This window comes from Hemitrygon akajei, chromosome 13 (genome assembly GCF_048418815.1).
Source record: "Hemitrygon akajei chromosome 13, sHemAka1.3, whole genome shotgun sequence".
NCBI classification, from domain to species: Eukaryota; Metazoa; Chordata; class Chondrichthyes; order Myliobatiformes; family Dasyatidae; genus Hemitrygon; species Hemitrygon akajei.
This window is the reverse complement of record NC_133136.1, coordinates 59,849,483-59,873,302: the sequence shown is the minus strand read 5'-3', so window position 1 is coordinate 59,873,302 and position 23,820 is coordinate 59,849,483. Positions and strand designations below refer to the sequence as shown.

Below are 23,820 nucleotides of genomic sequence, written 5' to 3'. Positions count from 1 at the left end.
CTGAAATGTTTCTATAGATGCAGAAAAAATGGTTGTTGGCATTAAATTTTCTAACAAGGTAAATTTCATAAATATCATGAATCTATGTTGAGAGCAATGGAACAGAGCAAAATGTCTTGGGAATATTTGTTCAAAATCTTTGAACTTTGTTGCATTGTCAATAGAACACAGGAGATCATTAGGACTTGGATCATATAAACCAAATGGGAGCTTAAATGAGGTCATTTGAATTATCTGTAAAATTAGATTCATGGAGTTGCATTCATACCGTTATACCACACGGAAGTGTCCTGTTGGCTCTCTAAATAACAATCAGCAGCCCATATATACAAATGGCATTTTATTGGGATGATGAGGGAAACTTATTATCAAAGTATGTATAGGTCACCATATACTACCCTGAAATACATTTTCATGCAGGCAATCACAGTAAAGCAAAGAAAAACAGTAGAGTCAATGAAAAACTACACAGAAATAAAGACTGACAAACAAACAATGTGCAAAACTGTGTAAATATAAAAAAAAAGAGTAGTAAATAAATAATACTGAAATGTAGGTTAAGAACTAAATTGCACATCTTATTCAAAGATGCTGCAATTCATTGGTACAATACATTGTTAGATAGCAGCTGAGGCAAATATCTGACAAAGGAATCATGAGAAATGCATGGGGCAGAATAGGATACAGACTGCAGACAACTAAATGTCTTTGCTTTCAAGGAGAAATAAAAAATTGGGAGATTTGCCATAGCTGCACTGGAATTGGTATGTCTGTAGTTTAAAAAAGGTCCTTGATGAGTGTTTCAGCAGCAGGTATACTAAAGAATAATGGAGTTAAATAAAGCTATAAAGATAAAGATACAGTAGGTGATCTTCCTGATGATGTAGACCAAAGTTCACCTCAGGGTCAAAAGTACACAAAACTTGTCAGGAAAAGGAATACAGTCATTGACTAGAACAGAGATTGCAGCAAGGGTTGTCGATATTAGGACCACATAGACTCCATTAGTACTTCATTAGAACTGTCATGTTTTGTCATGAAATGACATGTTTTGGGCACCATGGTTCAGAGTTCAGAGTTCAATCCCAGCATTCTCTGTTAGGAATCTCTGTACGTCCTCCCCGTGTAATGCGTGGGTTTCCTCTGGGTTCTCTGGTTTCCTCCCACAGTTCGAAGACATACTGGGTCGGTTAATTGGTCATTATAAATTGTCTCATGATTAGGTCAGGGTTATATTGGGGCTGTCAGGGGTTGCTGGGTCAAGGTTGCTCGAATGGCTGCGAGGGTCTATTCCATGATGTATCTCTAAAATAAAATGATCGAATCATTTAAATCTGCTCTCTTTTCACCACACCTCTACTAAGTTAGGGTTCCATACAGGTTGCAGGGATTTGAGGAAAGTAAGGCTGAATAACTTGCAGCAATCAGTTTGGAGGCTAATGTAAACAACCTTGAATTTAAGGAATGTCCTCACAATTAAGCATTGCCATTGCTGGAAGAAATGGACAGAAGTGCAAGCATGGGGAGCATGGCTTATGAGAATAGATTGAGTGAACTCAGCCTTTTCTCCTTGGTGCAAAGGAGGATGAGAGGTGACCTGATAGAGGTGTACAAGATGATGAGAAGTATTGATCGTGTGGATAGTCAGGGGCTTTCTCCCAGGGCTGAAATGGTTGCCACAAGAGGACACAGGTTTAAAGTGCTGGGGAGTAGGTACAGAGGAGATGTCAGGGGTAAGTTTTTTACTCAGAGAGTGTTGAGTGCGTGGAATGAGCTGCCGGCAACGGTGGAGGAGGCGGAAGTGATAGGGTTTTTTAAGAGGCTTTAAGGTAGGTACATGGAGCTTAGTAAAATACAGGGCCACAGGTAAGCCCAGTAATTTCTGAGGTAGGGACATGTTCAGCACAACTTTGTGGGCCAAAGGGCATGTATTGTACTGTAGGTTTTCTATGTTTCTATGTTTCTAGGTGACATACCCCAGGGTCCTAATGGTTGTAGAATTTGTAGAATTCAAGTAAGCAATATAAATGTTAATATTAATAAGTAAAAATATTCACAGCGTGCAGGCTTTGGGAATGAAACTGCAATAAAAGGGTTTACACTTTCACATGCATCTTCCAGCCTCAATATTAATAGACAGTGTAATAATATATAATTGATTGTAATTTTCATCACTACAACATTTTAGTTTTGAATCACTTATAATCTACTCCCGCAATCACTGCGGTCACTGCCCCTTGATCAGCTTTCATTTTTGTATTGGATTTCAAGCTGCTTTGGGGAAGGTGGAAAAGGAATGATCCAGTCACACATTAGATGCTTTGTATTAATTTGTGAGCTACATGCCATAGCACAATTTCTCACAAATATTTGACCAATTTCACACTATATCTCAGGAGATGCGATCTCCAATTTCTATTTAAGGCCTATTTGAGTTACAACAGGAAATCCACATCTTGAAACTCGGAGTTTTTCTGATTGATGACCCTGCTATTACTAATCATTGTGTTTGCTAGCAGAAGAATCAATGACTTTCCTGAGCAGGCACAAGAAGAATGGGTTGCTTGAGAAATGAATGTCATCCAGGACTAGAGAGCAACTTATTTTACTTTAATTTCCCTCTTGGCTGGAGAAAAGTCTGATGGAACTCAAAATGGATATTTCACACTGATCCAAAGGAAGAGTCAGCTCCTTGTTTGAACATTGAGGCTTGAAACCCCCACTTAAATGATCAGCAAAAGGATATTGCAAAAACATGTCATGCGCTAATATATTATGAGCTCTGAAGTGCATTTCCAAATGACAGTACTTTATGTAACATATCACAATTTGATATTGGATTGAAATTTCATAACAACACATTTTTTTCTCTGGGGAAAGAGAACTTACTGCTGGTTTGGATTGTGGCTTCTTCTTTTTAGTGTTTTTTCTATTGCTGCCAAAATAATGTAGGGTCCCATACTCCATGAGGGCGGCAAAAACAAACAGGAAGCAAACAGACACAAACAGATCCATAGCAGTCACATAGGACACCTTTGGCAATGATTTTCTGGAAATTGTACTGAGTGTTGTCATAGTTAGAACTGTAGTAATACCTGCGAAACATGGAAAGTATTATTAATTCTATGGAGTACAGAAAGCTTTTGCATTCACTTTACAAAATAAGCTGGTTCTAAGTCAGAAAACAAAATACATTCAAGTATTTTCAGTGTTCCCTGTTGGTTATCTCAAATCATTCTGCTGTAACTTACCTGCCAACAAATAATCTCAGTTAACATCAGGGAACACATGCATGTGAACCCTAGCTGCTATTATCACAATTGCAATGGCCAGCAGCTGGATATGGAACTGAGAGCATCTGAGCTGGACACAGTCAACATTCCCTGCCACACTCAAACAAAATATTAAACTAAAAGAAAACTCACCTGGATGTGACAAAATAAATTACTTTATTGCAAGGCAATAAATTAAGGCATCTTAAGAGTCCTGCATTACTACATAACTACAAATTATATTCACCATAAACACTAGGGCACATTATAACATCATGAAATGTGCTTATATAAATGAAAGAGAATTGCTTTTAAGAGGACTAAAGCTGAAATCTGCAATCATTCCAAAGAATATTTGTGATTACCTAACCAGAGCACCATTTCACCTTCCTAATCTTAAAGCGTTGAATTGTTTATCACAAGTTAAAGTTCTTCCTGTTTCCAAAGAAGGCATTAAAATTGTGTTCTGGAGAGCAAAATAATAATAAGTAGGGATTCCCTTGCACTCCAACTTTTTTGGTTAACTTTTTATGGAACTGAAGAATTTTTCCCACGATCTCCCTATTTTATTTTTAACATTTCTGTTTTTTGTGTTTCTGTATAGACCACTGTATATAGTGGACATGTCATAAGTTGAAATCTAGACCAATATATCACATATCTAAGACTATAAAATTCAGCCAGAAGTAGTTATGCATAGCAGTGGACTAATCTCTTCAACGGCTGACTGACAGTACCAATTCATAAAGAAAAATAAAACATGTTTGTTTTGCTAGTTTGTATGTAAGATGCACCCTGAAAGTCAAAGCATCCCCATCAAATTCAACCCCTGCGTATTTACATGAAATCTATTGTCTTTCTACTGTCTAACATTCATTTATGATTCTCTTTAGGGCAATTTAAAGCAACCAATCTCTCTGCCCATCTCAGATGTGGGAGAAAAATTTGAACATATACAGAAAACCTACATGCAAACTCCACACAGACACTACAAATGAATAGTATCAAGTGCAGATTGTTGGAGTTTATTGGCAGCAGCAGTGTGATTGGTTTCCATGTCTGGTCCAACATTAATGCACCAACAATCCCTCTACACAATTAGAGTTTGAAGTAATGGTGTCTTCTCCCAGGTTGAGGAGAAAGCTTTAAAAATCGGCACTTCATAGCCATTTTCTCAGAGTTTGAACAACAGCTAATCAGAGTTCAGGATTCATTAGCAAGGTCAAATAAAAATAATGCGGGGGCAAGCAGAGTGGCTATTGTTGGAGTGGGGCAGTGTTAGAGTTGGGAGACTTTTGGCTTTGGCTCAGCAGGCTTGGGGATAACAGGTTTGGGCGATGTACGTATCTGGTAAGCTTTTTCTTGCTCATTCTTCATCTGTAAGTGTATAGTTACTTCAGTGAGAGTGGTTCCAGGGGCTCTGCTTTGTTCTTTGCATGAGATGAGAGAATGCTGGGAGGGTCTCCAGCTTCCCGGATAACTACATCTACACCAGATGCACCGAGCTGCAGCTCGTCAGAGAGCAACCGGACCGCTGGCTCTGAGTCTCGTACTGTGACTCCGAAGGAAAGGGACACAAGAAGAATGCAGCGGTGACAGGAGATTAGAGGAGTAGATAGGAGAGTCTGTGGACACAATAGAGAAACCCAGATGGTATTTTGCCTCCCAGGTGCCAGGGTCGAGGATATATTGGATCATACCCACAACATTCTAAAGAGGAAGGGTGAGCTGCCAGATGTCTTGGTACATACGAACTTTAATGAAATCTTGCACAAGGATTCCAAAGTCCCTTCGTGCCTCAGTTTTTTAAATATATTCTATATCCATTTAGAAAATATTCTACCCTTTCATTTCTTCTAACAAAATGCATGACCAAACACTTCCCAACACTTTGGCCACAGCATCTGCAGTGTACTTTGTGTTTACTTCACAACACTGTATTCCACCTGCCACTTCTTTCCCATTTTCCTAATCTGTCTAAGTCCTTGTGTTGTCTCTCTAGTTCCTCAAACCAACCTGTTCATCCACCTATCTTCATATCTGTAAACTGCAACAAAACCATGAATTCCGTCATCCAAGTCATTGACATATAACATAAAAAGAATCAGTTCCAACACAGACTCCTGTAGAACACCACTAGTCACCAGAAAAGGCCCCTTTATTCTCACTCCTGGCATCTCACTTATTGGCATCCTGCCAATCAGCCACTGTTTTATCCATCCTAGAATCTTTCCTGCAAACCAATGGACTCATGGCTTGTTAAGCAGCCTCATGTGTGGCACCTTGTAAAAGACCTCCTGAAAATCCAAGTATATATCATAAACCAATTCTCCTTTATCGATCCTTATTTCTTCAAATAATTACAACAGATTTTTAAATTTTATTTATTTATTTTTACGGAATGTGGGCATCAGCTATGCCTGCATTTATTGCCCATCCCTAGACGCCCTTGAGAAGGTGGTTTTGAGCTGCTTTTTTCAACCACTGCAGTCCTTGAGCTGTAGGTACACCCACAGTGCTGTTAGGAAGGGAATTCTATGATTTTAACCCAACAGCAATGAAGGAATGGCAATGTTTCCAATTCAGGATGGGGAGTGACTTGGAGGGGGATTTCCAAGTGCTGGTGTTCCCAGGTATCTGCTGTTTTCGTCCTTCTAAATGGTACTGGTCATGAGTCTGGAAGGTGCTGCCTCAGGAACTTTGGTGTGTTGTTGCCGTGCAACTTGTAGATGGTACCCACTGCTGCAACACTGTTCATTGATGGTAGAGGGATTGGATGCTTGTGGAAGGGGTACCAATCAAGTGGTCTGCCTTGTACTGGATAGTATCAAGCTTCCTGAGTGTTGATGGAGCTGCTCTCATCCAGGCGAGTGGCGAGTATTCCTTGTAGAAGGTGGACAAGCTCTGGGGAGTCAGGAGGTGAGCTACACACCACAGGATTCCTAGCCTTTGGCCTGCTCTGGTAGCCATGGTGATTATATGGCTAAACTAATTCAGGTTCCTGTCAATGGTAACCCCCAGAATGTTGATAGTAGGGGATTCAGTGATGGTGATGCCACTGAATGTCAAGGGACAGTGGTTAGAACCTCTCTTGTTGGAGATGGTCATTGCCTGGCACTTGCTTGAGTCGAATATTACTCGTCACTTGTCAGCCCAAACCTGGATATTGTCCAGATCCTGCTGCATTTGGCTGTGAACTGCTTCACTATCTGAGGAGTCATGAATGGTGCAGAACTTTGTGCAGTCTTCTGTGAATATCCCCACTTCTGACCTTATTATGGAAGGAAGGTCATTGATGAAGCAGCCGAAGATGGTTGGTCCTACGACACTTCCTTGAGGAACTCCTGCAGTTATGTCCTGAGGATGAGATGATTGACCTCCAACCACTACAACCATCTTCTTTTATGTCAGGTCTGATTCCAACCAGCGGAGGATTTTCCCCCTAATTCCCATTGACTCTATTTTAGCTAGGACACCTTGATGCCATTCTCAGTCAAATGCTGCCTTGATGTCGAGGGCTAACACTCTCACCTCACCTCTGGTATTTCGCTCTTTGGTCCATATTTGGACCAAGGAGGTGATGAGGTCAGGAGTTGAGTGGCCATGGAGGAACCTAAAGCTAAACAGGTTATTGCCAAGTAAGTGCTGAATGATAGCACCGTTGATGACCCCTTCCATTACTTTGCTAATGATTGAAAGTAGGCTGATAGGGTGGTAATCGGCTGAGTTGGACTTGTCCTGTTTCTTGTGTACAGGACATACCTGGGCAATTTTCCACATTGCTGGGTAGATGCCGGTGTTGTAGCTGTACTGGAACAGCTTGGCTGGTAGCACAGCAAGTTCTGGACTAATGCTGGGATTTTGTTTGGGCCCATAGCCTTCACAGTATCCAGTGCTTTCAGCCATTTCGTCATATCAGGTGGAGTGAATCGGTTCGGCTGCACACTGACATCTGGGATGCTGGGGTTTCTGGAGGAGGCCGAGGTGGATCATCCACTCGGCACTTCTGACTGAAGATTGTTGCAAATGCCTCAGCCTTATCTTTTGCACAGGTGTGCTGGCTCCTCTATCATTGAGGATGGGAATATTTGTGGAGTCCCCTCCTCCAGTGAATTGTTTGATTGTCCACCACCATTCGTGGTTGGATGTGGCAGGACTACAGAGCTTACATCTGATCCGTTGGTTGTGGGACCCCTTAGTTCTGTCTATTACTTGCTGCATGCAAATAGTCCTGTAACAGGGTGATGCCTCATATTGAGGTATGCCTGGTCGCCTGCACTCTTAATTGAACCAGGGTTGATCCCCTGGCCTGGAGGTAATGTTAGAGTGGGGGATATGCCGGTCCATGAGGTTGCAGATTGCAGTTGAGTACAATTCTGCTGCTGCTGATGGCCCACAGCGCCTCGCAGATGCCCAGCCTTGGGCTGCTAGATCTATTCAAAGTCTATCCCATTTAAAATGGTGGTGGTGCAACACAACACGGTGAAGGGATTCTTCAATGTGGAGACAGGATATATTCTCCACAATTACTGTGTGGTGGTCACTTCTACCAGTGCTGTTAAGGACAGATGCTTCCACGGCAGGCAGGTTGGTGAGAATGAGGTCAAGTGTGTTTTCCCTCTTGTTGGTTCCTTCACCACCTGCTGTAGTCCCAGTCTAGTAGCTGTGTCCAGCTCAGTCTGTGGTGGTATTACCGAGCCACTCCTGGTGATGGACATTGAAAACCCCCACCCAGAGTACGTTCTGTGACCTTGCTACCCTCCATGCCTCCTCCAAGTGCTGCTCAACATGGAGAAATACTGATTCATCAGCTGAGGGAGGCCAGGATGCAGTAATCAGCAGGAGGTTTCCTTGCCCATGTTTAACCTGGTGCCATGAGACTTCATGGTGTCCAGAGTTGACGCTGAGAGTTGCCAGGGTGACTCCCTCTCTATTATGGGGTGACCACCCATACTAGGTCTGTCCTGGCTGTACGACAGTACATACCCGGGAATGGTGATGGTGGAGTCCGGAATGTTAACTGTAAAGTAAGATTTTGTCAGTAGTCTATAAGACAGCTCTCCCAACTTTGGCTCAAGTCCCCAGATGTTAGTAAGGAGGACTTTGAGGGTTGACAGGGCTGATTTAGCCATTGTCACTTCCGGTTCCTAGGTGATGCCAGGTTGTCAGTCTGGGTTCTTTCCTTATCATTTTCTTTTTAACGGTTGGATACAACTGAATGGCTGAATTTTGCCCTAATGTATTTGAAAAATATCTTGTGGTCAGTGTTAATAAAAACATAAACGCAAATCAGCTCCTTTAAAAATTGTTCAACACTTTGTCACTAAAAATCAGAAATCTGTTTGAAGCCAGTTCATACCTAATGATGTTCTTGCTGGCACAGCCTCTTTATTGATCCAGAATGAAACCCATGACAAGACAACTGTAAGTGAGCAAGGTATGTAGGTCTGAATAGTGAAGTAGCCCATTCTTCTACTTAGATCAAAGAATATTGTCATGATGACATAGTCTCCTGTAAAGTAGAAAATTAAATTACATTTCAATTAATTAAAATAACACAATTTTTAATATGAGTCAATAAAAAAGAATTGTTTTTCCAATATCTACTTGACCATCTTCTCATTAAAATTGATCAGAGTTTTCTCAACCACACGATAAGCTGTATTTGCTGCTTTTCAGAATATAACAGTGTCAGGAGATCCTCTGCATAAACTGGCTGATGAACGGACTGTATTTTTTAAAAAAAATCTATTTAGAGCACAGACGTCCTAACATAGCCTTAAAATGAAATCATCCTCAGTAAGCACTGACCCAGATTTTACAATCAGTGATGATGGGGTTGTGTTTGACGGTGATCCAAAAGCAGTTACTCACAAAGATTTAGCAGACCCAGGAGCACTGAATTGACTTTGATTGTACAACATTCATCAGGTATTGGCAATTTCCAGCAACCGTCATTCAAATGAAGAATTCACAAAGCAGTAAAACAAAAGGCTGGGGATTCAACTTGCATTTAAATAATTTAACAGCATAGTAATATATGATTAGCAGAATACCTAAACTACCACAAATAAATTTTCAATTATTTGTTTATGGCTGCGAGGAGAGAAGGCATCGCAGAGGCACATTAGCGAAGTCACTGACCTCTGCTTATGTGTGTGTGGAGTGTGCATGTTCTTCTAGTGACCATGTGGGTTTCTCCTGATGCTCCTGTTTCCTCCCACTTTCCAAGATGGATGATAAATGCATGACCGTAAATTGTCACAAGACTGGTACAATGTAGATACAGTTGATAGTAATGTAGAGAGAATAGGTTACAGGGAAAATCAGTAGGGTAATGAAGTGCAGAAACTCAATGGGCTGAGATATCCTCCTTTGATGTTATAAAGAAACATGGAAGAAATAAATATTGAATGAAACTCCATACTCGTGAAATCAGTTCAGTGCACTAGGAAGGTTCAATAGCAGTTATAAATGAAGTTAACATTTAAAATGGAATTAGTTGCGACAAGAACTAATGTCATGTTGTGCAGTCTCAGCACAAATTCTGTGTTCATTGCAATTGCAAGGGGAGCATAGCCAAATCTGTGGAAGAGCAGTATAACTGGTTAGAACTTGAGGTTTCCACTTGTAACTGCATAATTGTTGATAGCTAGCATTCCCGTCAATTTTACCCAATAGCGGTGAACAGTTAGTTGTCTTTTGAAGATCAACGTAAGTGCAAACTCTGGGCCATTTCATATTGGAATCTCATGAGTTTTAATGAATGCAACAATATTCGGACCTACTGATGCATTCTTGCCATTGTACTGACAACTCCAAAAATTAGGCCAATGCTCTTTTACATGGATATTCCAGATTGTGTTTAAAAGCATCCTCAATATTAAATATAAAACAGTTTTCTGAAGATGAGTTATGTTCAGATATTTTTCAATGCAACTTTTATTTTTATCTCTCTTTCAGGTCCTGATAGGCACTTTAAACAGCATGTCTGTCAATTAGTCAATCTTTAAACAAGCTTAGCAACCTGGTTTTCTGGTCTTTACTGATTTCCTTCTTTTAATTAGTAAAGTTACAAATATAACACTAAGGTAAATTATATAAACTGTTTTACTGCCTTTGTTAATCCATAGAGCCAGTATCCAGTGGTCCACAGTCAGAGAGTGAGAATAACATGCTATCACATCAATTATGTTTGAGGACATTCTCCCTAGTGGCTCACCAGGGACCTGGCAAAATACTTTGCATGACAGACGGAAAGACCTGTGCATTACTGGCCACTGGGATTTGCTATCAGTGTCACTAAGTAAGCAGGCATTATTCAATTTGTGTAATGGTATCCTTCCTGTAAAATAACATGTCATTTTCCCAATATGACTTAAACTATTTAATCATCTGATCAACTTGAACTGTTATTGTTAATCTGGAGACATGAAGATGAATCTCACCTGACAGCCAGAGAATTTCAATTTGAGTAATAAAGTAAATCTAAAGTATAAATCTGATCTTCATAATGGTAACCAAGGAACAATTGAAATGTCATCAAAATCCCTTTAATTCACCTCAAGAAAGGATAGCTGCCATCCTAATCTGGTCTGGCCTGGCCTAACTCTAATAAAAAGCATTACATGCCTCTTGAAATGGATAATAGGTGCTAGCCTTCCCACCAAAAGTGAAGGAATGAAATATCTGCAGTTACATCTGCTTGACAGGTGAAATAATGCTGCACTGAACATGTAAATTAATGTCACAATATATAATATCTAGTCCTTACTGTCTCGTGCTTAGTCTGTGAGGAATTTTTACTTTCAGTACAGGAACAAAGCAGGCAGCTGAGGTTTTCATGCTCATTCTCTGTCTGTCCTAGTTTGGCTTTCCACTAATGTCAAATGAAAGGGAAGCGAGGGGCAACAATGCCACACTATCACCCCCTGTTTCTCCTGATGACTGCACCTGCTTTACAACTCTTCATTTCACTCTTGATTAATTCAGAACATCCTTTAAGATGTCACTCAATGGGAAAAAGATAATAGCATCCCAATAAAAGAAAAATTACTATGTTGTGTGTGTAATACTGATTTTTTAAAAAAAACAACCTGGCCATTTCTGCTCTTGGAGGAAGTAAAAGGTTTGAAAACTAAACAGTTTTACAGAAGCATTGTGGCACAATCCCTTCCTTACCAGACTGTGTATGCATTACTTCAGTGATGTTTCTCAAGCCAACAAATGCAAACTGGTAAAGTCTCCAATGCCTCTGGTCAGCAACCTCAACGGAATTGTGCTTCCAGCGATACTCAATTTCATTTTTAGGATACCCATCTAGAAAAGAAATTCTTGAGAAATATAAAGGAGTTAACTCACAGTGACTATAGAAATCAATTGGGTTCATTGGGATCATGAACCCAGGTTTTCTGCGAAGGGCTTGTTAGCTCCGAAGAGTAATTTGAGTTGAGGATAGTGGAGTTTTTTTTGTTCCCGTCCACTGGTGAGATGATCACACATGGCCCTCTTGATATTTATTTGGATTATTATAAATGCAGTATTAACAAATAATATGTGAAAAATTAGCCAACACTTTATTGCCTGATGTTGCTAGCAGAACATAGAGACAATACAGCATTGAGATCTGCTGCTCCCAGGAAGTCCAAAGTTATAAACCAACTCCGGACTCTCACAATGAGTCAGAAGAAATTATTTTTCTCCTCCCTTATTATAAACACTTCAGTCAATACTATGGGGCTCTGGTTTAAGATAATTAAGTAACAATTAAGTGGGAGGGGAAAGATTAAAAGGGGATTTGAGGGGCAAGGTTTTCACATGAGGTGGTGTGTTTTTTGGAATGGGCCACCAAAGGAAATGGTAAAGGTAGGTGAAGTTATAATGCTTAAAAGACATTTGGACTGTTACATAGATAAGAAATATTTAAAGGGATGTAGTCCAATTGGAACTAGCTCAGGAAGGCTCATTGGCCATCATGGGAGAGTTGTGGTAAGTCTCCAGGACTCCAAATTACTTTATTTGATGAAATATTACCTCTGTACTGAAATCCTGTTGATGCACCTCCAAATCTTATGATATAGTTGCAGTATTATGAATTAGTTTTAAAGCCAATCTTTGCAAATGGCACAATTTAAAATCCTTAGAATGATGATGACACTGAAAAGTTATTGTTATGATCAGGTGAAATCCCAAATGTTGTGCTTCATTCTTTCAATAAAGGAAGACATTAAGTGACAACATTCGCCACCAACTCCAATGAACAGCTTCTGGTCATCAGAAGAGAAGCATGTTCAAAGACCAAAAGCTCATAGCTGGAACCAAGCACATGGTTAAACTGAGAAGTGGTGATCCCACCTCTTGTAGTGCTTTGGATTCAAGGACACCGTATAGAATGCACCTCATAGTACTAACACTCTCTCTCTAAAATCCTCCAGATCATTTGGCAGGTTGGGCAAAATAATTGCAGCATCCTCTCCCAGGCCAATAGTACCAGCCCTGATCAATTCAACCTGCTCTGATAAGCAAGCTATACTGTCTGCCTCTCTGATTCATGACTCACCAAACATGTACTGTACACCACCCTTTCCAGGAAGGGTTTCCAGGAAGGCAGAGAAAAACATTCCAAGGACATTTTTAAACTCTTTTTGTAACTTGTGTCCCTTCAAAGCCCATGACATATTGTAAAGAAGAAAAAGCAGCCAGGAAGGAGCATGGTTCCTCAACAAGGAGAATGGGGAAACATTTCACAAACAGAGAAAGGAATACACAACTCTTTAAACTTCCTGCATACGACCTGCATCACCTATGGTATAGTCAATCTGGCTCAGCCATCTCAAAACCCACACTACTGGAATGGAAGCAAGTAATCCCCAACACTTAAGGAGTGCCAAGATGACATAACATGTAATGTGGGTGTGACATAATTATATCAAACAGTGTGTAAAAAAAAGTGTTTTTGGATATAACAATGTAACATGACAAAAATAAAACCTTGCCTGATATTTTATGAAGCTAATAGGGCTTCTCGGCAATCATTTTCAGGAAAATGTTACACACTGATTATGGAATTATATTTCTATTATACTCCCTTGGGATAGATTTCAATGTTGACATTTATAATACAATGAAATAGTGATTAGGTTACAAGACTTGTATTCAGAAACCTGAATTAATGATCCCAAGATATGACTATGAATTCCAGTATGGGGAGTTATATCCAAGGAAGTAAATAAAAATTTGGAATAGAAATTAGTTCATTAGAAAAGGAAATCTGCCAACTTCACCCTGTTTATGCTACATATGATCCAAGATGGATCTTTGTGGTAGACTCCAAACTGCCCTCTATATTCAGGATAGCAGTGATAAAGGAAATAAACATCAGCCTCACCAGCAAAACTCACATCCCAGGAATAAATTAGCCATGATTGAATGACAGAGATGGGCCAAATGGCCTAATTCTGCTCCTATGCCTCATAAACATATAATGTTCATCCTTAACTTTCCATGATGGAGTTATACCTAGCCACTTTGAAACACCACACTCCATGTGGTGAAAAAAATATGATCAGCCACTGGGCTGTTGTTGGTGAAGAGGTTCCACGACTTAGACCCAGCAGTAATGACAGATGGTTTGTGACCTATGAAGATTTATGAGGGTAAGGGGTTGGGGGAAGGCTGTGCTGGATGATGTGGTTGGGAGGCATCGGCAGGTGTTCCCATGTACATTAGAAATGACAAGTACTGTATATAATAAAATTCCATTTTGACAATATTATCCTATAGGTCTCCCAGAAGTCAGCAGGTATTAGAGAAGCATATATATATATACAGAAATCATACAGAGATGCAAGAATAATTGGATTATAATCATGATTTTAATATTGATTGGGACTGCTTTAAAACCTCCTCCCAGTCACCTTAATTCTATGTGCTCTAGTATCACACACTTCGACATGGAGACAGACAATTCCCCTCATAACGCCCCTTCTCTAGAAAGGCCACAGAAAACTTTGCAGGATATGCTTACCAAATTCTGCCCTTAGCACTAAAGCAGTCCCAATCAATATTAATTGAATATACTGATAGAATAATCCGAGGAGTAATTTCTTGGAATGTACTGAGAGGAGGTGATGAAGCAAGGGACAGTAATGACACTTAAAGGCTTCTGAACAGGTACATAAATGAGCAAGGCACAGAGGGATGTGAAATCGATGTAGGCAAGATGGATTAGTGTAGATAGGCATGCCGTTCAGCATAGAAGTGGTGGGTGTTAGACTTTCTCCTTTAAATAGTTCATTTTCCCTTCTTGTATGGCATGAATATTACTTACCACATATCAGACAATGCCTAGATGCCCCTCCTGCATGCAGGCAAGGATAGCTCTTTTTTCCAATGATTTACTACCAAAATGGAATATTATGTAATTATCAGCAAACATCCCTATTTCTGACCTTAAAGCCACTCCTAACTTACTTTTGGAATTCAGCCCACACTTTGACCAAGGCTCTGATGAGGCCTGGAGCCAAGTGGTCCTGATGAGACATAAAATGGTAATCACTGGGAAGGTTATTGGAGAATACACGTGAATGACACTTTCCATCACTTGGTGAATAAGAGTTGAATTGACTGGGTGGTAATTATTGGAGTGAATTTGTCATTTTCTTTCTGAATAAGACATAATTCGGTAATTTTCCATATTATTGTGTAGATGAAATTTTGCATTTTTATCCAGTTTTAATTAATTGACTACATTTATATGCCCAAGTTACTGTGCTGCAATTTAAACTCAGATCCCTGGAACTTATTTGCAGATTCCGAATTGTTATTTTAACTCTACCTACCTTTCCCCTTCAAGCATAATATGTAACAGACAAGTTCCATTGTGGGCATAAAACATTGGCGCTAATTGTTGAAAATTTGTCATTGCTCCCAAATGTATTTTAAAATTGTAGATGTTGGAATTATTGACTCACTACAATAATGTAGAGCGTGTTTATAAATTGTTTGTCATAGACTAGCCAAGATTTCTTTTATTCTACTGATTGAATGTGAAATTGGATTGGTTTGGTTAAAATAAAGACATGTTTGGGATGTTTTAAAGACATTGTTAAAGACAAGCTAGCCAGGAATATAAAGGAGGATAGCAAAAGCTTTTTTAGGCATGTGAAGAGAAAGAAGATAGTTAAGAACAATGTTGGGCCCTTGAAGAATGAATTGGGTGAAATTGTTATGGGAAACAGAGGAATGGCAGAAGAATTTAATAAGTATTTTAAGATCTGTCTTCACTAGGGAAGACACAAGCAATCTCCCAGATGTATGGATGGGCCAAGGACATAGGGTAACAGAGGAAATGAAACAGATTGACATTAGGAAGGAAATGGTGATGAGTAGACTGATGGGACTGAAGGCTGACAAATCCCCAGGTCAAGATGGTCTGCATCCTAGGGTACAAAAGGAGGTGGCCCTGGAAATTGCGGATGCATTGGTAATCATTTTCCAATGTTCCTTAGATTCAGGATCAGTTCCTGAGGATTGGAGAATGGCTAATGTTATCCCACTTTTTAAGAAAGGAGGGAGGGAGAAAACAGAGAACTATCGTCCTGTCAGCCTAACATCAGTAGTGGGGAAGATGCTAGAGTCCATTATTAAAGATGAAATAGTGGCGTATCTAGATAGCAGTGATAGGATTGGGCCGAGCCAGCATGGATTTACCAAGGGCAAATCATGCTTGTCTAATCTATTGGAGTTTTTCGAGGATGTAACCAGGAAGTTAGACAAGGGAGATCCAGTGGATGTAGTGTACCTTGATTTTCAGAAGGCATTTGATAAGGTCCCACATAGGAGATTGGTGGGTAAAATCAGAGTTCATGGCATTAGGGGGAAGATATTGACATCGATAGAAAACTGGTTGGCAGATAGAAAGCAAAGGGTAACGGTGAATGGGTATTTCTCGGAATGGCAGGTGGTGACTAGTGGGGTGCCACAGGGCTCGGTATTGGGACCACAGCTGTTTATGATTTACATAAACGATTTAGATGAAGGCATTGAGAATAACATCAGCAAGTTTGCTGATGATACTAAGCTAGGTGGCAGTGTGACATGTGATGAGGATGTTAGGAGAATTCAGGGTGACTTGAATAGGCTGAGTGAGTGGGCAGATACTTGGCAGATGACGTTTAATGTGAATAAGTGTGAGGTATCCACTTTGGGAGTAAGAACAGGAAGGCAGATTATTATCTGAATGGTGTAGAGTTAGGTAAGGGAGAAATACAAAGAGATCTAGGAGTACTTGTTCATCAGTCACTGAAGGTGAATGAACAAGTGCAGCAGGCAGTGAAGAAGGCTAATGGAATGTTGGCCTTTATTACAAAGGGAATTGAGTACAAGAGCAAGGAAATTCTTTTGCATTTGTACAGGGCCCTGGTGAGACCACACCTGGAGTGTTGTGTACAGTTTTGGTCTCCAGGGTTAAGGAAGGACATCCTGGCTATAGAGGAAGTGCAGCGTAGATTCACGAGGTTAATTCCTGGGATGTCCGGACTGTCTTACGCAGAGAGGTTAGAGAGACTGGGCTTGTACATGCTGGAATTAAGGAGATTGAGAGGGGATCTGATTGCAACATATAAGATTATTAAGGGATTGGACAAGATAGAGGCAGGAAATATGTCCCAGATGCTGGGAGAGTCCAGTACCAGAGGGCATGGTTTGAGAATAAGGGGTAGGTCATTTAGGACAGAGTTAAGGAAAAACTTCTCCTCCCAGAGAGTTGTGGGGGTCTGGAATGCACTGCCTCAGAAGGTAGTGGAGGCCAATTCTCTGGATGCTTTCAAGAAGGAGCTAGATAGGTATCTTATGGATAGGGGAATCAAGGGATATGGAGACAAGGCAGGAACCGGGTATTGATAGTAGATGATCAGCCATGATCTCAGAATGGCGGTGCAGGCTCGAAGGGCCGAATGGTCTACTTCTGCACCTATTGTCTATTGTCTATTGTTCTAATGCAAGTGTATCTAAGTCATATATTCAGGTTTTCAAAAATAAAATAATTTATATTTTATGTAAAAAAGAAAAAAAACAAAATTAAGCATGAAGTTCAAAATGATTTTGAAGAAATAGAAATAATTTGTTGAAAATCACGGTAAGAAATAACAAGATGACTTTATTTGCACTATTTTTAAAAAATCCTCAGAAGCAAACCTATTCTTCATTTTTTCACCACAATACAATTTGGGAATTATTGCATCAAAGGCATCATGGTAAATAAACAGGTTAATGTGACCTAGCTGCATTTGACTGACAGTGGTTTAAAGAATTAACAAAGCTGCAATGTTCACTTTGACTATAATTTACATGATAATGGCTTATTGATCACATTAAACACCCACATAGTGATATAGCAAATTACAACATAATTTATATCTGAAATTATTTTGTACTGGAAGAAAAGCCTTACATTGCATAACACTTACAGCTTGAGAATTCCAGTGGGCAAGAGTGATGATCCATAGGGAAATCATGAAGCTGGAGATAACATTCAGCATTGATGGTTAATCTAATGTTTGCAATCAAAAATGAAAAACAAAGTGGTCAACATTGTAATTCAGAATTTTAGTCATATGTAAGCATTATTCATAAATATCTCTATATGTGGACACTGGAGTGGTAATGTTTATTCTACGTAAACATAAACTTACTCATAGTTAATGACTTAACATCAGATTTTGTGGAAAATTGATTGCAGGGAAATGCAGCCTGAAAAAAATGGCTGACCACCCCAGAAACCTTAACGCAAACATTACGTTAAAGGAGCAGCAGCAGAATCCTTTGGAAATTGTACATTGTAATGCAACACACATTAGGTGATTTTAGCAGCTCTAGTCAAAAACCCACACCTTCAATTAAGCTATGCACTACTGACAGCCAAGGAGTCCCATCAATAACCAAAATTGCTGCTGCTTTTACAATCTCCTTCCATAAGTAATGAATTGAGTGAAATGGAATTAATGTACATTGAATCACCAAGTAGGCAGATGAAACAGCATAATAACTTTTTTTTTCATAGAATCTCATGGACTGAGGGCAGTGGGAAAATTATCTCTCATGTGTTACTTCATCCTGTTACTAGATATTCAGTGTCACTTGACTCTGCCACTTTGATCAGGCTCATGTCTTCATTAACCGGGTCCAACACTACCGGTTTTTATTGGGATCTTTCTTATTCTACCATCTATCTTATTAAGGTTCAAGGTTATGAATGTGCTGATGGTTTTGGGGTGGCGGCTGAGGTTGGTTGTATTGCTTACAGTTGGTATTGGGGACTGGATTGTAAGGAATTCTGTCATTCCAGTGGCCCAATCAGTGGCAGGGACAGCACACGTGTTCCTTCATGTGTTCCAGCAGCTCTCATTGTTTCAATTCCAGGGGTATCCTTCCCTCTGAATATGTCCCTAGAAGTTATTTTTCTGCATAGTTATTGCCCCCTCAGCATCTCCCTATGCTTGAGCACAGTACGGAGGAGTCCTCTAAAACCTTGTAAATAACGCAGATTATGGACTCCCATGTACACAATTGAAAAGTGCAAAGTCGAAAGTAAAATTTATTATCAGAGTACATACATGTCACCACATGCAACTCTGGAGATTTTTTTTGCGGGCATGCTTAGAAAATCTATAGATCAGTAACTGTAATTAGGATCTATAGACTGTAAACTGTAATCAAACTCTGCAAGTGCAGATAATAAATAAATAGCAATGAATAACGAGGATGAAATAACAAGATAAAAGAGTCCTTCAATGAGTGTAGTTATCCCCTTTTGTTTAAGAACCTGATGGCTGAGAGGTAGAACCTGGTGGTGCAAGTTCTGAAGCACCTGTACCTTCTATCTGATGGCAGCAGCAAAAAAAGAGCATGGCCTGGGTGGTGAGGATCTTTGATGATGGATGTTGCTTTCCTACGACAGCGTTTCATGTAGATGTGCTCAATGGTTGGGAGGGTTTTACCTATGATGTATTGGGCCGAATCCACTACCTTTTGTGGTATTTTCCGCTCAAAGGCATTAGTGTTCCCACACCTGGCCACATAATATTAAGGATCTACGCATGTCCAGCTCCAAAAACTTGGTATCTTTAATTATTGTGCAGGTCCCAGTTTCTAGTGACATATTCCTTCAATTAATATTTATATGTTGTGAAACTTTAAATTTTGATGCTGATGTAAATAAATAATAGTGTACAGCTACCAAAAATGTTCATTTTGATTACAGGCAATCAGCCCTCAATTATCAGCAGTGGCTGGTACAATAGAGAGCAAAAGTCACACTCACATAGTATATTTTATTTTTCAAAATGCATTCACAGAAAAAAACAAACACGAGGAAATCTGCAGATGCTGGAAATTCAAACAACACACACAAAATGCTGGTGGAACACAGCAGGCCAGGCAGCATCTGTAAGGAGTCCTGACGAAGGGTCTCAGCCCAAAACGTTGACAGTGCTTCTTCTTATAGATGCTGCCTGGCCTGTTGTGTTCCGCCAGCATTTTGTGTGTATTGTTCACAGAAAAAAATTGCTGTTTCCCCTTTAAGAGCAGTCATAATACCCTGCAAATTCTCAACTATTTATAAATATAAAATTCCCCATCACAATTACACAATTATCTTTCTGTATCACCTCCCAAGCTTTCATCTCTGCCACAAATGCTTTTAACTGCCTCACTGCTCTGTTTTTATGTTGTGTTAAGCTGATGTTGGTAAGTCCATTCACTGTGACATCCCTCAATGGAGCTTTTGAACTGTGTCAGCATTGCACAAAACACCTCTCTTGAAGCAACCCCCTCAATCTGTGCACACCCAAGCCCCTCAACCATGCTGTTATTGACAAAAGTGTTATAGACTTTGACCTTCTCCGTAGAATTCATCCAATTTTGAATAACTTCACTACAGCAAACAAACCCTGTCACTATACAGGGTGACACCTGTTCTTGTTAAACGAGGATTTCTGTCTTTGCTGGCTGTCAAGGAATTGCCGTCCTGTCCAACGTGCCCCGCTTTGTAACACTGAACATCCTGAGATCAGGTAACTCCAATAAAATCTACGGCAAAATCTTGAACCTTTTCTAACCACAAGACCTGCACCTTTAGTACCTATGTGGCTTTCAGCTGCCTCCACCTGCAACATCCCTATGGCTTGGCAGAAGACCACGCCACCACTATCACCATCTTCACTTACACCACACACTTGGACTGTGAGTGAAAATGCTTCACAGCTTTCAGCCCCATTTCCATCCCACTGGTATTTCTGTACACTCCGTGAAATGTAATGGCAGCTCGAACCTGCTGCTCATCTGTTTGTGCCTGCTTCTCCATTCAGCATAATCACTGCCACCTTACTGCCCTAACAGTCAACACTTCATCCAGTGGTTAAAAGTTACACCTGAATTCTCTGATATACTAAGTGAACTCCTGATCTAAAAAAGCCAGGAATTGTCTTCAAGCTGACCACCTGTTCACCAAACACTTTCTTCTGACCTCTGGCTGCATGGACCAGATTTATAATTCTTGAAATTTATAATTCTCTGACTCTGATGGATTAAGATGTCTCTCTGAGGTTTTCACTCTGCTTTTGCATATGACATTTTCTGTAGCTGATGCATTTAATGGACTCACCAAGGCCTAGAGCTCCAATACCAGCTACAGCGTATTCTTGCTTAGGTGTTTCCACATTACTTTGCCTTGTGGCCTTTCCAGGGACACTGATGATATTGTTTGCTGCCCCACCCCAGAAATATTATCACTCATTCCATACACAGAGATAATCATTATATTCATTGCGTGTTATCACCACTCCTTTACTCAGGGAACTCTGTTCACTATTGTATTGGCACTGGATTATTATCCTTCGTATCTACAAATGGCAGCTATCAAATCTGAGCCCAGTATGGTTGTCATAGGCTCAATTGTTGTTGTTTGTTAAGACAATTAAAGGCATATACTGTAATTCCCAAATAATAGTAGTGGCCGATGTGACAATGTGTGAAAAGCACGTTCAGGAACAGCTTCTACCCTGCTGCTATAAGACTACTGAATGGTTCTGTAGTACAATAAGATAAATGCTTGACCTCACGATCTACCTTATGATGACCTTTTACCTTATCATTTAACAGCACTGCTCACTCTCTGTAGCTGTTACTCTATTCAGCATTGTTATTGTTTTATATTCTTCTCCTTTAATGCACTGTGGAGTGCTTTGATCAGACGAACGTTATGCAAGACAAGCTTTTCAATTCCTGTTCAAGTGTGTCACATTTGAAAGGTTTGAAAGGTGTAAAAGTTTGTATCATATGATGCACCCATTTCTTGAAAGGTGTGCACCACAGTACTCACCTCTTACACATTGACAAGACATACTTATAAGGATCCTGTCCACATTTTGAATTTTGCTAACTTCAAAATAGATTCTACCACGTAGGTTAGTGGAGTCAAAGTCAACCATAACAGTATACAAAGTCCATTCAAAAATAACGGGCTACCCATCCGTTATATCTCTATAAATAAACAGATGTAGGCTTCATCCCTGTAATGCTTGTGCAACAAAAGATCTTTTCTCCCAATGCAGAAAGACTGAGGTTCCAGACCCGAGAAAAAAAATAAGGCAGGCTAAATCCAATCTTGCTACTTCTTTACCAATCTTTTTCTCTCCTAACTTTGTTCATCATGCACTATAGAAAAGACAAAAATTCGTGGTCAGGAAGAGGTCACATTCAATCATTTGAAGGGAAATCCAGTCAGTTTTACTTCTGTGCTTTTTCTCTATCTTTGTGGAATTCTTGAATATTCATACCCTTCCAGCTTGAAGCCTACCATTAAATTCACATTCTATCTGGCAGTGCATTCTGAATATGATTTTTTTATTGTGTGAAAAAAATTGTTCCTTATGGTGTCTAGTTCTTTTGACAATTGGCTTCCATCCTTAATCCCGTCGTTTTAAGAGACTAGAATATAAAAGCAAGTATGTAAGGTTGAGAATTTATAAAGCACTGATGAGTCCTCACTTGGAGTATTGTGAGCAGTTTTTGGCCCCCTATCATTGAAAGTTTCTGCTGAAAATGGAGAGGTTCAAAGGAGGTTCACGAAAATGATTCCAGGATTGAACGGCTCGTCATATGAAGAGCATTTGATGACTGGGTTTGTATTCACTGGAATTCAGAAGAATGAGGGGTATCCTGATTGAAACCCATCAAGTGGTGAAAGGCCTTGATAGAGTGGATAGTGAGAGGATATTTCCTATGGTGGGAGTGTCTAAGACCAGAGAACACTGTCTCAGAATAGAGGGGTGTTCTTTTAGAATGGAGAGTGGTATATCTGTGGAATTTGCTGCCACTATAAGCTGTGGAGGCCAAGAATTTATGTATATTCAAGGCAGAGGTTAATGGATTCTTGACTGGTCAGGGTATGAAGGGATACAGGGAGAAGTCTGGAGATTGGGGCTGAGAAAAAAAAATGATTCGGCCATGATGGAATGGCGGAGCAGACTTGGTGAGTGAAATGGCCAAATTTTGATCCTATATCTTATGACAAATCTCTATAGATTCCACAATGTTAATTTGTATTCACCAGCACTGGGTGCCTTGATGCAATGTGATTCTGATTTCTGCCTTGGGCCTTTAGTTCCTGCACTATCACCAAAGGAAAAGGATGTACTGTATATGAATGCATAAGTTCAGTTCACTCTTGCCATTGTGAACAATGACATACAAAGCCCTTCTTTTACATGGAACATGGTCTCCAATGCACCATCAAATGCCACTTAAAGTACTTGAAAGTCGCTGCTTAGTTGGAGATGGATGAAAAAAGGCAGATAGAGCAAAGAGCAAATGATTTTATTTCTAACGTCATGATACAGGGAATGTTATCCATGAAATGATTTAAGCGATCTGGGCCAAGGATGTTGCTTCTGAGAAACACCAACACTGGTATGCTGGGGCAGAGATATCAACTAGCACGAAACACAACAAGCAGCATCTGTGACAATTCTGACTTTGATGACAGAGTATTTTTCCTCTGACCCTGTTCCTTTAACTTTCTGAGGATCACTTGTGTTAATGTATTTATTGATGTGGCCTTCTGTGGTGCAGTACTCAATAACCTCGGTGCCTATCTTTGAGTTTTGATATTCCTAAGATGGAAATTCCACTGCCGATGGGCACACATATATTGAGTATGTGCAAACAGATTCCAGCCCAGAAACCTTGTTACTGAGTATCCCCTGAAAGGTAGCCAGCACAGGGCCAGATAAACAAGCCTTGCAAGCAGTACTTATTTTCTCACTCACTATGTCATTCTGAAAACACTGGTGATCAGGTACTCAAACAAAATCCTTAATGCTTGCAAAAAATGGATCATCAATTCCGCTGCAATACTGATTTCCTGTTTTGACTTAAAGAGATTATCTGCCTTTGAAGCAAAATTCCATACAGGTCACCTAAAGCATTCTGAACTGAATAAACAAATATATATTCTTTAAAAATTAAAATCATCTATCTTTTCTTCCAA

The 23,820-nt window shown here is 39.9% G+C and overlaps 1 protein-coding gene across 1 annotated transcript in view; it reads right to left on the bottom strand.

Annotated features, from left to right (window-relative positions):
* The window catches only part of gabrg1 (gamma-aminobutyric acid type A receptor subunit gamma1), a 135,527-nt gene that overhangs the window by 18,795 nt on the left and 92,912 nt on the right, over nucleotides 1–23,820 (bottom strand). Inside the window, exons 5-8 of the mRNA XM_073064725.1 lie at nucleotides 17,741–17,823; nucleotides 11,454–11,591; nucleotides 8,632–8,784; nucleotides 2,890–3,095 (exon numbers count right to left, since the gene is read on the bottom strand). Coding sequence (XP_072920826.1) covers nucleotides 2,890–3,095; nucleotides 8,632–8,784; nucleotides 11,454–11,591; nucleotides 17,741–17,823 — 580 coding nt within the window. The remainder of the gene's footprint in view (nucleotides 1–2,889; nucleotides 3,096–8,631; nucleotides 8,785–11,453; nucleotides 11,592–17,740; nucleotides 17,824–23,820) is intronic.